Raw genomic sequence first — 13,167 nt, 5'->3', positions numbered from 1 at the left:
AGGCAGAGCAGCAGCTGCAGAGTGCACAGCCAAGTCAGCCTTCTCTTGTACTCAAGGCTCCTGACTCCCATGAGCTGGGAGTTCACCAGGAGTTAAGACACTGAAATGTAGCTCCTAGAAGAGGCAATATACTATGAGTCATAGTCCATGGATGGTTTTTCCTGTCCAAATTCCACATTTGACTGAGCTCCTGCTGAGATGGGAGCTTCCCTTGCACACGGGTGCATTGTGGTCTTGCCCCGTGCTAGGCAAAGGCACCTACTGCACTCCACCGCTCACGTCTCCCCTGGAGCACTTTACAGCCCTGACCTGTGGGACCCTCTTGGTCCACTAGCTCAAACTTGAGAAGCTAGAATGCTCTGCTCTTCATGGGGGCTACCTATCACTGACCTGCTAACTGGCAGCCTCTTGCATCTGCAAGCAGAACTTCTCCCCTTTCCCTCTCCCCAGTTTCTTACAGCACCAAGAACTCAGATACTGTTACGTAGATGCTGGAGACTGGAAAAGAAACTGTGATGCACCAAATTAGATAGCTGATTCAGTAGGGGAAAAAAAAAAATCCTGCAAATTCCTAAGGCAGTGGGATGTTCAAGGCAATTTATTTTGCACCGTTGTAGGAACACACAGTGACTACTCAATCTGATTTACTTTAAGTCACTTTTTAGCAGGATCATGCTTTCTGTATCCTTCATGCAGGTTATTAATGCAAATGGCTTTTAAACATAGTGAAAGAGTGCACCAGCTTGCTTAAATGCTTGCTGTCCAGCACTGGGACTGACTATTCTGCTTGACTAGGGTCGTCATACAGCTTCCTGAAAACACCTTTGCAGATCTGCAGAACACATATATATGAGTCAGAATTTGAATATGCTGTGTATTCCAGTGGTCCTTCACTAATAATAAATGTCAGCTCTGACAAAACTACAGATTTATTGCTGCCATTTGTTACAGCCCATTTGACATTGTTAGGATGGTGTTCAGGCAATGAAAACTGAATGAGACCTACTGTTCTAAAAAAACTCATACTTGTACAGTTGACATTTCTCACAGGCACACACATGTGAGTTTCATCCTTTAAAACATGAACTGCAGAATCAAAATTCTGCTTCCTCTACTTGTGCAATCAATCAACATTAGAAGGATTTATCACAGATACCATAACTGAACATTTAGTAAAAACCAAGAAGTATGCTGTATTAATTTAAAAATATTTACTGCTTTGCCAGTTCAATCCATGTACATAATTAAATTCAAACTTGACTATCAGTCCTATCATAAAAAACAAAGTGGTATGCATGTAAAAATGCAGACCCTTGGATCCCTGCCCCTAACATCCTCCTAGATTACTGATCAATAAGGAGAATTCTATGTAAAAATGTCATTCTGTGAACCGAGTGCAGATCTGAGAATGTCTAGACCGTGGTTTTGAAAGGAAACCAAGCATAAAAAAGACCTGTGACTGTAACTATCAACATAAATTTACTCTAAAACCATCTCATTTTTGACATTCCATTCTTACCATACGCAGACTGAGCTCTATGTGTGTGTGTGTGTATATATATATATATATAAATAAAATACTTGCAGTGATAATGATAGTATAAATGCAGGAGTATAGTAGCTTTAACCTGATGAAGAGTGGCCAAAAAGAATGAAGCTTGATGTGGCCTTGAAGAGATAGATAGAAGCTCAACAAGCATTAGCATATGGAGGAAACAGGTACTACAGGAGCAAGACAACTGCCAAAGTTGTTCAGAAAGAAGTTGAACCTAATAAATATATAAACCCAATCATAATTTTAAAAAGCGATTGTTAAAGGAAGAAAATTTAAATGAGAAGACTGCATCTACACAACTTGTGGAATGCTGTAGAAACAACATCAGCTGAGTTTGTTCCACCACATCATTATGGTTTTGGTTTCAAAGCCAAAGACCTTCCATAGCCAGAGCACACGTTACTTTCCTACATCCCTAAATTCCACACCCTTACATTACAAACATGCCTTTGACAGTGTGTGTTAGTGGATCGTGTTCTTCCACTGGAAAACTTCCATGATGAAACTGAGCTCTCTGCACTTCTAAAACATGCTTTTGATATATATTCATAGCAGTGCCAACATACCATTCAAAACTCAGTATCTATATAGAGATAGATAGATAGATAGATGTATATGCATGTACACACTGAGCATACTTTCAACAACCTTTATCATTTTTAAGGAACAGAAAAAATAGTATGTAATCTGTATATTTTTTCATGTATCATCAGATGCATTTGATTGCTGAAACATTTCTGTTGAGAATGAAAATTGTGCTTTTATAAATAACCCCACATACCCATAGAACTAACAAAGACATATCCCAAGTATTAGATTCTGAAAACACATCAGAAATGTCTGTTAAAGCCAGGAAGGAAACAGTCTTCTGACACCATAAAGCCATACAGAGATGGCAGAAGTTCTTCTATTTTCCACAAGAATAGAGAAAAGAGCCTTCATAGATGCAGCAAAAAAAAGGACAAAGATAAAAGAAAGCAACAAGTTCCTTATGCCCTCACATTAAAATATGTAATAGCTTTGTGGTTACTGATGAAAATGAATATAGAAGAAAACCGCAAACAGATCAGAACCAAAGGTCTAGACAGTCATGACTCTAAGTTTGTAGAGATCTCTGTCTACGCAAGTCCTGAGATGAGATAAATCAGATTTCTGTTAGTGTGTTATACAATAAGGAGAAAAGAAAGAACACAGTAAAGTATGTTTTTATGTGTGAAACACCTCACAGTGAAAAAAGGAAAAGCTCTCTGCAGTATAGAAAGGTAAACTATCGAACATGAATATAAAAATAGAAGACATTGAAGCTGGAATCAGAGCAAGTACCGAGCAAAATAAATTGAGAAGGAATTGGTGCTTTTCTGCTAAAGCTTGTATGAAGCAATTCCACACTGAACTAAAGCAAGTTCTCCTCTGAAACATTTTGCCAACAAGGTACATTTCAATGATGTTTTTGTTTCAGCATGTCACTATTTTCCCATGAAAACCTATTTTGTCAATGAACTCCCTGGTGGTTTTAGTGTCTAAACTAACCGCCTTATAGAGACCTCCTTCAAACCCAGCCCAAACAATGCCCCTCTTACTGAATCACTGGTGGTTTAATAACCCAGAGTAGGAGAGCTGAGCACAATCCTCCTGATCCATGGAAACAGTCAATTATATGCCTGACTTTAAGCACACTGGTTTAAGAGAAATGGGAGAAACTTAGGTTGTTCTCTACTAAAACCTCCAGTTTTAATAATTTTCTTCTACACATTTACGACAAGGCTATTTATTAACTTCGAATGTTCAGAATATATTACCGTGTTTGTCTTTCTCCTTACAAGGAGAGAAGCTGTGGTTATGGCTGGAACTGGGTGAGAAAAAACCTGATGAGTATGTGGGAGACTGGCTAATTTCTTTCATATTCCTGAACGTGTTATTTGACTTATTTTGATATGTTAGATCTCTGTTACTGTCTTTTACAAGGGCATCCACAGAAAACCCTGGCGTTTTCTTTGGAGTGTACTTTAAATCTAGGTAAATCAGTAAGATGCAGCAGACACAAGATGCTTTTTTCCAGGTTAAATATATTTGTAATGACAAGAATAATAGGACAGTGATCAGGTGCCACCAATACTGAAAACTCAACAGTTAAAGTAAACATTATGTACCTTATGAACAAGAAACTTAAGTATACAATTAATATTTGCAGAAGTTCACTGACTCAGTGGCAAAGAGAAAACCAATGAACCTCCTTTAAGAGACAGTTTTGAGAAGAAACTGGACAGGTATCATATTAAACTGGATTACCTTTTCTCCTTGTATGCTGTCACCAGGGGGGCCACGTGGACCAGGCAAACCCTTCTGTCCCATAACACCCTGTAAGAGTCAGTGGGGGAAAAAAAAAAGAAGAATTAAAAGGTAAACTCTACTCCTGGTAACACTAAGGAAGTCATCTCAAAGTCACTGCAAGCAAAAAGTAAAGCCACATCAAAGATTCTAGTTCTGATTCTTCTTTGGTTTATAGTTTCTCACTGTGGGCCTTGGTAATTATCCTTGGTAAATTCCCACAAAGCAAAGGAACAATTAAGCTGAAAATAATTAAAGAATAAAATCTGCCCATAACACAGTGTGGTATCTTCCCCAGTTTTTCTCGCGTAGAAACCAACAGAGATCACCTTTACACAAAGCTTGGTGCAATCCGTCCCCACAAGGGAGGTACAAAGGGCCGCAGCAATGAAACCCAGCGTGAGTAAATCTGCCAGGCATGTCAGCTAGTTCTTGTGCACCACGCATATATGCCGAGCCCCTGTGGCACCACAGTCTCTGGGAGCACCAGTCATTCAGAAAAGCCTAAGTGGTGGAGGAAGACAGAGAAGCCAAAGCAGCACCTGCTGATTTGTACCGATACAGTCAAAGCCAGGTAAAGCCTTTGTGCTTCGGAGGCACGCTAATCTAACATTGCAAAGTGACAAAGGGAGGTATAGCCCTTGGATGGCATCGGAATCAAATGTTTGCTTTTCCTTTTTTTTTATTTTTAGTTGAAAAAAGCTTTTGAAATTTGACCAAGCTTCATAAAAAGTTCCTGTAGAGTTCAGGTTGGACTTTTGATTACTGTCTTATAATAAATAATCACCATGCTCCAATACAGTAGGTAGAATTCATTCAGTGGTTTATAATTACCTACATTTTGTGTATGTTGACTATTTAGGCAGAAGTATATCAAAACTATTGATCATCATTAAATAGAAATATATACTCCAAATATTTGACTTCTAGATGTTAATGATATTTCAAAAGTCATCATTCTCATCTGTGTAGGCAAAAAATTTGCTACAAATTTGAAAGAATCTCTTGTGAAAGATATTGTTAATCTAGATATTTATAAGCAGGGGTTCACACAAAACAGTGTGCTAAGTAGCTTATCTCAAGAACTAGATGCTACAAGCAGGTTCTTTCCTTTGAAAACAAAATACTGTCTCCCCACAGAGAACGCATTTTCCATTCTCAAAGGCTTTATGGAAGCAGCACATATTGTCACAAATTTGTGGGATTTTGACACTCAGTCTAAACCTACTTTTTTTAAACAGACTGTGTCTGCATGATTTGCCAAGGTACTGAAATTGCTGCAGCTTTCAGAAAGCAAGCCAAGTCAGACATACACCCTGAGAAAACATTCATGCTCTGTCGCACATTGCATTTCTGTAACAGGTTGGTAATAGCAATGTTTCTCCACTCAGATACAAGTTTATTCAAAATGGTAGTGGAGATCTCTGTTAATCTTCGCTAAGAAAATCACAGAAAAAGTTACAAAGATATATCTATTTTTAACTTAAAGTGGAGAAATTTACATGTTTCTCCTCATTGTCTTTGTACAAATAATTGATGGATACACCTATAATAAAGACATCCAGTCATACATTGAATTTCTTTTCTTACTAGTATGTCTTTTTTGAATTATAAATCACTTTAGTGGAGGGAGGAAAAAATTGCCAAGATTTTGATTGCTGGCTGCTTATAGAATTAACTGTTTGTTTTCACGCTTCTTTTCTCATGATTTTACTAATGAAATTAATCAGATACAATTTAATTAGGCAAAAATTGCAAACAAAAATTCACATTTAATGTATTTTCCACCACAAAAGAATCTTGGAAACAGAATAGATACAAGCAGAAGAAATGCATTATTTAAGTAATTTATCAGCCTGATAGTTCTGTTCAATTTCCAGCTGTAATCATAAAGTTTAGCTGCAAATGCAATTTCCATCCAGTTAGTACTCCTTCCTAATCCGGTTGGTAGAAGTGGATGGTCAGTGCCCATGTTTATATGCTTGATTTCTCCTGCACTTGCACCAATGTAAATCAACAACTGATGAAGAAATTTGGTGTCTGAGCGATCACTCTGGCAGCCAGCATCACAAAAGCACAAAAGCTTCAACACAGCATTGTACCAACCTTTGGACCAACTGTTCCAATTCCTCGTGGCCCTGGGGGCCCAGGATAGCCTGTCATTCCATGGTCTCCCTGTAAATAGTCACAGAAATGTCAGTAATTTATCACCTATTAACTGTTATATCTTTCATCCACTTATAAAGCAGTCAGTCTACCAGTGAGCTTAAAAACCAAAACAAATATTACATACACAAACAGTTGCTTTTTAGAGAAATATATATATTAAAAAAAAAAAAAAAGAAAAAAAGCCCAAAATGCAGGCACCCACATTATTTAAGCTCTAGGAGAAGATCGTTATTCCCCAAGCAACGGTCCACGTGATCAAAATCACCAACAGAGTTAGGACTCTAATTTGCAAACTTTTCAGCTACAGAAGAAAAAGAACAGCAAACAACACCGTTTTTCAATCACATGCTGCAGAGGCTTACCAGGATGGACAGGGAGCTTACTAGTGGGACACAACAGTGATCATGCTCTTTGCTGATACTGTGCTTGTTCTGAAACTAGAGATATTTAATTTCCAGAACTGCCAAACTAATGTGTTTATGAAAACTAAATTGATATAGAATTGATATAGAAGAACAAAAAGAATAGATTCTTCTTTGTTTCCTTAAAAAGCCCTGATGTATGTATGTTTATCTTGATTTCTTAAGGAAATGAGGCTTAAGTGATACTCTGCCTGTGATTTCATCTGTCTGTGTTAGCCCTCTTTTTTGTCCACATATATTTTGAACTCATCATTTGATTTCAGCCAAATTCATCAGAAGTGTAGAGGCCTCAAGCTTACTCATTTTCAACAGTTTTGGTGATAACTGGAGGCCGAGTTAAGAAAACAGATTCAATTTATGCTTTTAGTGCGGGGAAAAAAACCCAGAGGGGGCTCACCCCCTAACCAGGGGGCAGATGGAGGGCAGCAGCTGCCCGGGGGGAACGCAGGTAATGCTGAGCCCAGCGCTGCCCCTCGTGCTGCAGGTAAGCCCAGCGAAGGAGATGGGGGTCCGGGGATGTTACTGGTAAGGGGAAGGCACAGGAACATAAGAACATAAGAGGCAGTTTTGTTTCCCTCAGTCCATAACTGTACAAAGGAAGGAACAGGCACACATTCAGCCCATGATCACTAGAAAACTCCCATCAGTTTGAAAAGAAAAAAGAAACCTAGAACTGATAAGGTATAGGTGCAGAAAATTCTGCATCAGGTTTAGCAAATGTCCCTAAACCTGTGCCTGTGCATGCAGGCGCAAAAGAAAAAAATGTTCTGATATCATCCAATAATATTAATAACAGAGCCAAGAAGAAATTGTACTTCTTGACAAAATACAAAACTTCATTCTAAAAACTCTTTGTTGTACTTGTTTTTGTACTCGGAAAAGCTCTAGAAATAGCTGTGCCTGCAGAGGGAGCATTCTAACTAGGAGAGAGGCACAAGGCTGAATCACACAAATCAACCTAACACTGGGATTGTGGCAGCTGAAAAGAAACAACATATCAAACTGATTAAAAAAGGAAAGAAACAAAAGTACACAATCCTTTACTGACTTCCCTTACTTTCCTGGGGGAATGCATGCAGTCATTGTAGTGACTGCTTTTAGGTGAAATGCCCAAGGTTCAATCTCTAGCAAGAGATCACTCCAATTTGTGCTTTCTTTTTTTTTTTTTTTGGCTATGATACTCACATGCAAAGTCCTGACATATGTGCTATTTATGCAAATATATTAGGGCCCAAACTATGCTCAGGTTTGACGGATTTGGAGAGGTGGGAACTCTGAATCCAAAGGCTAAGGCTTAGATTGAGCTTATAATGCTTTCCTTCTCGATGCAACATGCAGCTTCTGAATTTATTTTCAGTTCCTCTTTCTTCCAAAGCACTGGAGGCTGGCCGATTTGAGTCGGGACACAGGCATGGTACATGGATGCTCTTAGCTTTAAATTAGTGTGTCAAGCTGATTGGGTTAAACTGATTGCCATGTTCAGTCAGGAGGAAATTTCTCACTCAGATTTGATAAGAGAAGGGGGTTGGTTTTGTCTAGTCTGGTTTGGAGAAGGGAACTAAAGAGCGAGCTACTCTCTTTAGTAGTGTTGTTCTTCTTCAGATGACCTAAGGCTTTTATATCACACCTTCCCTGCTAATGCAAAGAGCCAAGATATCGGCAACGTTGTTGAATTTTCTGCCATTCCACCCCTCCAAAATTATAGCTATAAACTCTTAAAGATTACAATCTTAAGTGCTTAAAGATTGCAGCACTTAAGGCTGGTACACGGTGCTGGGAAATGCCCCTCTGCAGTGGGATGAATAGTAGATATTCCTGATCTTTTAAAGCATGCCTTGTTTCTCAATTCCTGCTGCAATGCATTTTCTTACAATTAGCTTGAGATTGTCATATTACTAGGAAATACTGGGAGTTTGGGCAAATGTAGTCCTCTACCTATTTAGTAACATCTATTATCAAAGGAATAATTATTGGTCCTCAATGTCCCTGCAAATCATAACATAACCTTAACCTGTTTGTAGGAGAACTCTTCATGAGCAAAAGTTGCACAGAGCAGCTAAAGCTTTCCCTGCCCCAGCCTTCCTCTGAAACTTGCCAGAGGTGACAGAGCTAAGAGTCGAATATACAGATAAGACTTCACGTTATAAGGCTTTTTTAGGAGATCCTGGGCTGCTGTGGCCTGTGAAACAGCCTGTAACCTGCTGTGATGGAAGCTGAATGGGAGGTTACCAAATAAGTAAATGATTCCTTATGGTTCAGTATCCAATATACCTACAACCTGCTTTTGGACCAGCCCTGACCAAAAAGAGCGTAAGGGTGACTTGAAGTCATCTGCCTCTTCCTCCCCTGGGTAACACATTCTTACACAGGGTCGTTGCAGGTGAAGGATTGAATTTTAGCCTCACATGCTTAGTTAATACCAGATGTCTCACCAAAAAGCTCTTTTGTAGAGCTTTATAGTAATCCTTAAAGTTTCTGTATTTCTTGGCTTAGAGACAAAGACTTTTATTTTGCTTTATGAGTTGCAAAGTGGAGCAGTTCTTTTTTCTAAGGTGCGACACTAAACTGTCCTCCAGGGAATTCATTTCAAGAAGGATTAGTACTGTTCTTTGATGAGATCTAATTTATTTCCTGTATTGTGCTTGTAGACAAGGTTGTCACCATCAGCAAAACAGTGAACTATAAAAACACCACTGAAACAAGAAATAAAAAGCTGAGTCAAGACAGTGTAAAGTATGGTATCCCAATGTCTACTCTGTACCATTTGTTCAAGAAAATTCATTAAATGACCTCATGGTCACCTGAAAAATAAATCTTGGCTTCCAAATATATACACCTCATTTACTGTGAAGCATGTGTATTTGATACTGAAACACACAACAGACACTGCAAAACTCTTTAGTGACAACTAATGGATATAATGGTATTTATAAGAAGAATATATTTTTAAAAAGGGCATTGCGTCTTTACTTTCCACATTTTAGTTAAAATAGACAGGGCCCAAGCTGCAAAAGTTGTTTATATTGCAACTGGATCCAGCCCAAATGTTCATGCACTAGGGACTATGCTAAGGGTTTTAACAATCCTTCCTCTCTCCAGTTACTGAGAATGAAGCTTGCTTTATTTCTAGTGCTGGGCTCTTGCTCTTGAATGTCTGTAACCCACCCCCTAGCTGGCAACAGTGCTTTTAAATAAATTTTTTTATTATATTCTGACATTATGTGCTTCTGTTTTAATGCTATGGAAAATAGGGTGCTGCCAGGATTGAATGCATCCCACATGTTCCTATTTTGTTTTCATGTGAATTTGACCTCTGATACATAAAATTCCTATCTAGCAGTGTGCACATATGTGAGCCATTTCTGAAAGTGAGGAGAACAGAGCTCTGATTCAGCTGAGTGGAACATTCCTATATAATGATACTCAAAGGAATTTCAAATTAACTAGTGTGTAAATTTATGAGTCTCTTTTATCAAATAAATGTTCTTTTTTATAGGCAGAGATTGTTGCTGTTCTTCTTATATTCATTTTTTTTATGTGGAAGGAATGAGGGGTAGCCAGTGTACTTAACATTTTATTTGAATAAACAGAAGATTACCCATTTTATGAACTAAGTTCTGGGGGAATTCTTGCAATTCAAGCCAAATGTTTTTCCCTGTGGCACCTTTGCTACCAAGAAGTTATATAGAGACCAAGGATTCAAAACTTTGTATAAGCAAACAGGAGCAAAAATTCAGGGAGGGAGAAGAGATGTTTACGTATTTCATTTATTTTTCTCCAGTGTACTCTACACCATCTAGTGTGGATACATAGAACTAAACCACAGATGTGACTATTCAGCTAATGCATGCTTTGGTGCAGCAGTCACACTGCAAAACTACACAGCTGCTTACCATTTATAGAAGCAATATACATTTCCCCCCCAGGATTAATGCACCAATCTAGGTGCATCATAAAAAAAAAACCACAAAACTGACCTATTTTAAAGTAAAAAATAGATATAAAATTTTTTTATCAGATGTTTTTAGCTCTTGATTTCTTTTGATTTTCTGACAGAGACTGTTAGATAAGTAGCACCCTGAGCAGTGAGATTCAATGGGCAATATCACACTGCAACATAATCAAACCTGTAGATCCACGCAAAACTTTTCATAAAAATTTGATGTGGCATGATTTGCCCCAGTTGTGTTGTCTTACTTGCTAGGACAGCTACTCTACAGAGTTTTCTGTAATATAATTCCTTCTGGAACAAGATGCCATTTCTCCATACCCCATGGGGATGGTGCATTCTGCATCTCCCCCATGACTCGTTATTTGTGAGTAGAAACCTCTGCTTGACAGACAGCTTCTAACTCTACACATCCATCAACAAATAGTGCTACAGGCCCAACAGCAGTGAATACGTAGCCTGATGTTTACACTATATGCAATGTGAGGAGACCTGCCTGGTCTGCTTTTGTGGACCGATCACGCACTGGGGGTAGAAGTATGTTAAGAGCCCTTCCAGATCAGATTGTGTAGTTTAGCTTCATCTGAAGGAAATGGATTTCCTGGGTTGTGGGACCACTCAGACCTCTTTTTAGTCTGGAACTGAAAGCACAGTAAATGAGTCCACTGGGAGATTCACTTCAGCAGCACATTTCTGACCCAGCCCACAACACCCACGCAGATCACCCGAGGAGACTGAGCTCATGCGTGTGGCTGCCTGACCTGGGCTGACTGCACATGCTGGGGTCTTGCTCCTCGGGCTGTATCACACCCAGCTCCCACAACCACAGCAGGCCCGGTTACATTGACCTGAAAGCACTGCTCCCTTTACATCCACGTTTCTCAACGGTTTGGTTCTTAGAATCAAGACAGGTAATTCTGACAGTTTTTGTGACAATGGAGATGACTTGAGGGAAACAAGGAAGATACTTTAAATTTACATGATCACCCTGATCTGACCTGAAATTGTCATAAAACACATGAGAATAGACAAAATTTATCAGTTTGCCTTTGCCTAATCTTTTGCTGGCTTCTTTATAAATAATGAGTTAGGATAAGAGTTTCTATTACTAGATATTCCATTATATTATTTCCTGTTGTAATCAAATACTTTTAAACTATAATAGCCTCACCTCTTGGTGAGCTATTTCATTTTTGCTCAGTCAAATTTAGGTTGAAATAATGAGCCTATTGACAAATCTATTATTAATTGGTAATGTCCAGCTAACACAACACAGGCCATATTCCTCCACAGAAAGCTACTACCAATAAACCTCCTTTACCAGTACCATGAACATACTTAGCCCACAGATCTAGAGGGATGGTAATACTTCTTGTGCTGGCCATGCGTGGAGGAGAGACTGACAAGTAAGGATTTAACGTCTTTATAAAGGAATATGAACAACTCACTTCAACTGTCAATGATTTACATAACTCTAGAGCTGAAAGTGAAAACTTTAAGTATATAACAGCTAATCTACGATTTATTCAAATATGTTATTATATTACAAAGCTCACAGTGGTTTAAGAATAACTGTTTAAGAATGACTAGATCCCATGTTCTCCACTGCAAAACCTGATATATTTTCTTTTACTTTACAGCTTTTACCTCCTCTCCTCTAATGCTTTTAATGGTAACATATTGTACTTCCATCATTCATGATCTGGAACTTTTCTAATAACTATACAGCCAAAGAATTGCTTGTCCCAGTAATTACATGAATTCCTGATTATAAGAACAAATCTTGCTCCTTTCTTGATGTCTCAAATAAGCCAGGCACTATGATTTTCCTAAGTGCACTTCTGTATACTTTGTATATTTGTATATATATATATGTAACACAACCACAAATGCTGATTTTAAAAACTGCAGTTGTGAGAAATTTCACTGCAATTACTAAGAGTTTCCTTCCATTTAAAAAAATAATGAAATCTTTTATTTCCATTTTGGCTTTAACTCAAATTTCTTTTTATTAAACCCCTATATTCCCACTGAAACGATGAGTTACATTTCTGGAGTTTGTAATCTTTCAACCCTGGCATCACAGTGGAAGATCATCTTACTTGATTACCCAACATGACTTTCCAATTCTTTTTCTTTGGGAAACACTACTTTCCAGAATTATGCATTTAGGAAGCAAGGGGGAATTCCAGACATAACAATGTCCCTAGTCATTCTGTAGTCATGTTACATTTTTGTCAATATCTGCCTTAATAATTTCATACAAGATTCTAGGGTTTTAAGGAAATGTTCTTATGTAGTACCAAGAAAAATGTCTTATAAAACTGTATTATATCAAGTCTGATACGTCTACTTGGAAAATACATAATCTCATATAAAAAAAATCTAATTCGTTTAGCCGTATGTATGTCCTGTATTGAATAACATAATTGAAATTACTTTCAGTTCTTTCATAGTTTGTGTCATGGGCCAGACCATGCATTACTTTATGAGAAATGTCTTGTACTGATAAGCAGCAATTTGGAGTAGGAGCACAAAGCCAGGTTTCCCAGATCCCATTGTCAGGCCATTCTATGGTAATTCTAAGAGTGAATGTCCTTCAGTTTAACCTTTATTGTGGATGTGTTTTTAAGAGGTTATTGTTGTTGTTTATTTTAAATGGAATTCTCGTGTTCTGGGAACTGAAGTTGAAAGCTCTTTCTGTTTGGGAAAAAACTTGTTTGGGTGATATTTATTTTGCTTTC

At 38.1% G+C, this 13,167-nt stretch overlaps 1 protein-coding gene across 1 annotated transcript in view; it reads right to left on the bottom strand.

Annotated features, from left to right (window-relative positions):
- The window catches only part of COL28A1 (collagen type XXVIII alpha 1 chain), a 73,400-nt gene that overhangs the window by 11,220 nt on the left and 49,013 nt on the right, over positions 1-13,167 (bottom strand). The window contains exons 28-29 of the mRNA XM_040592968.1: positions 5,990-6,058; positions 3,845-3,913 (exon numbers count right to left, since the gene is read on the bottom strand). Of these exons, the coding sequence (XP_040448902.1) occupies positions 3,845-3,913; positions 5,990-6,058 (138 nt within the window). The remainder of the gene's footprint in view (positions 1-3,844; positions 3,914-5,989; positions 6,059-13,167) is intronic.

This window comes from Falco naumanni, chromosome 4, assembly GCF_017639655.2.
Source record: "Falco naumanni isolate bFalNau1 chromosome 4, bFalNau1.pat, whole genome shotgun sequence".
In the NCBI taxonomy this organism is placed as follows: Eukaryota; Metazoa; Chordata; class Aves; order Falconiformes; family Falconidae; genus Falco; species Falco naumanni.
This window is presented reverse-complemented; position numbering and strand designations above follow the sequence as displayed.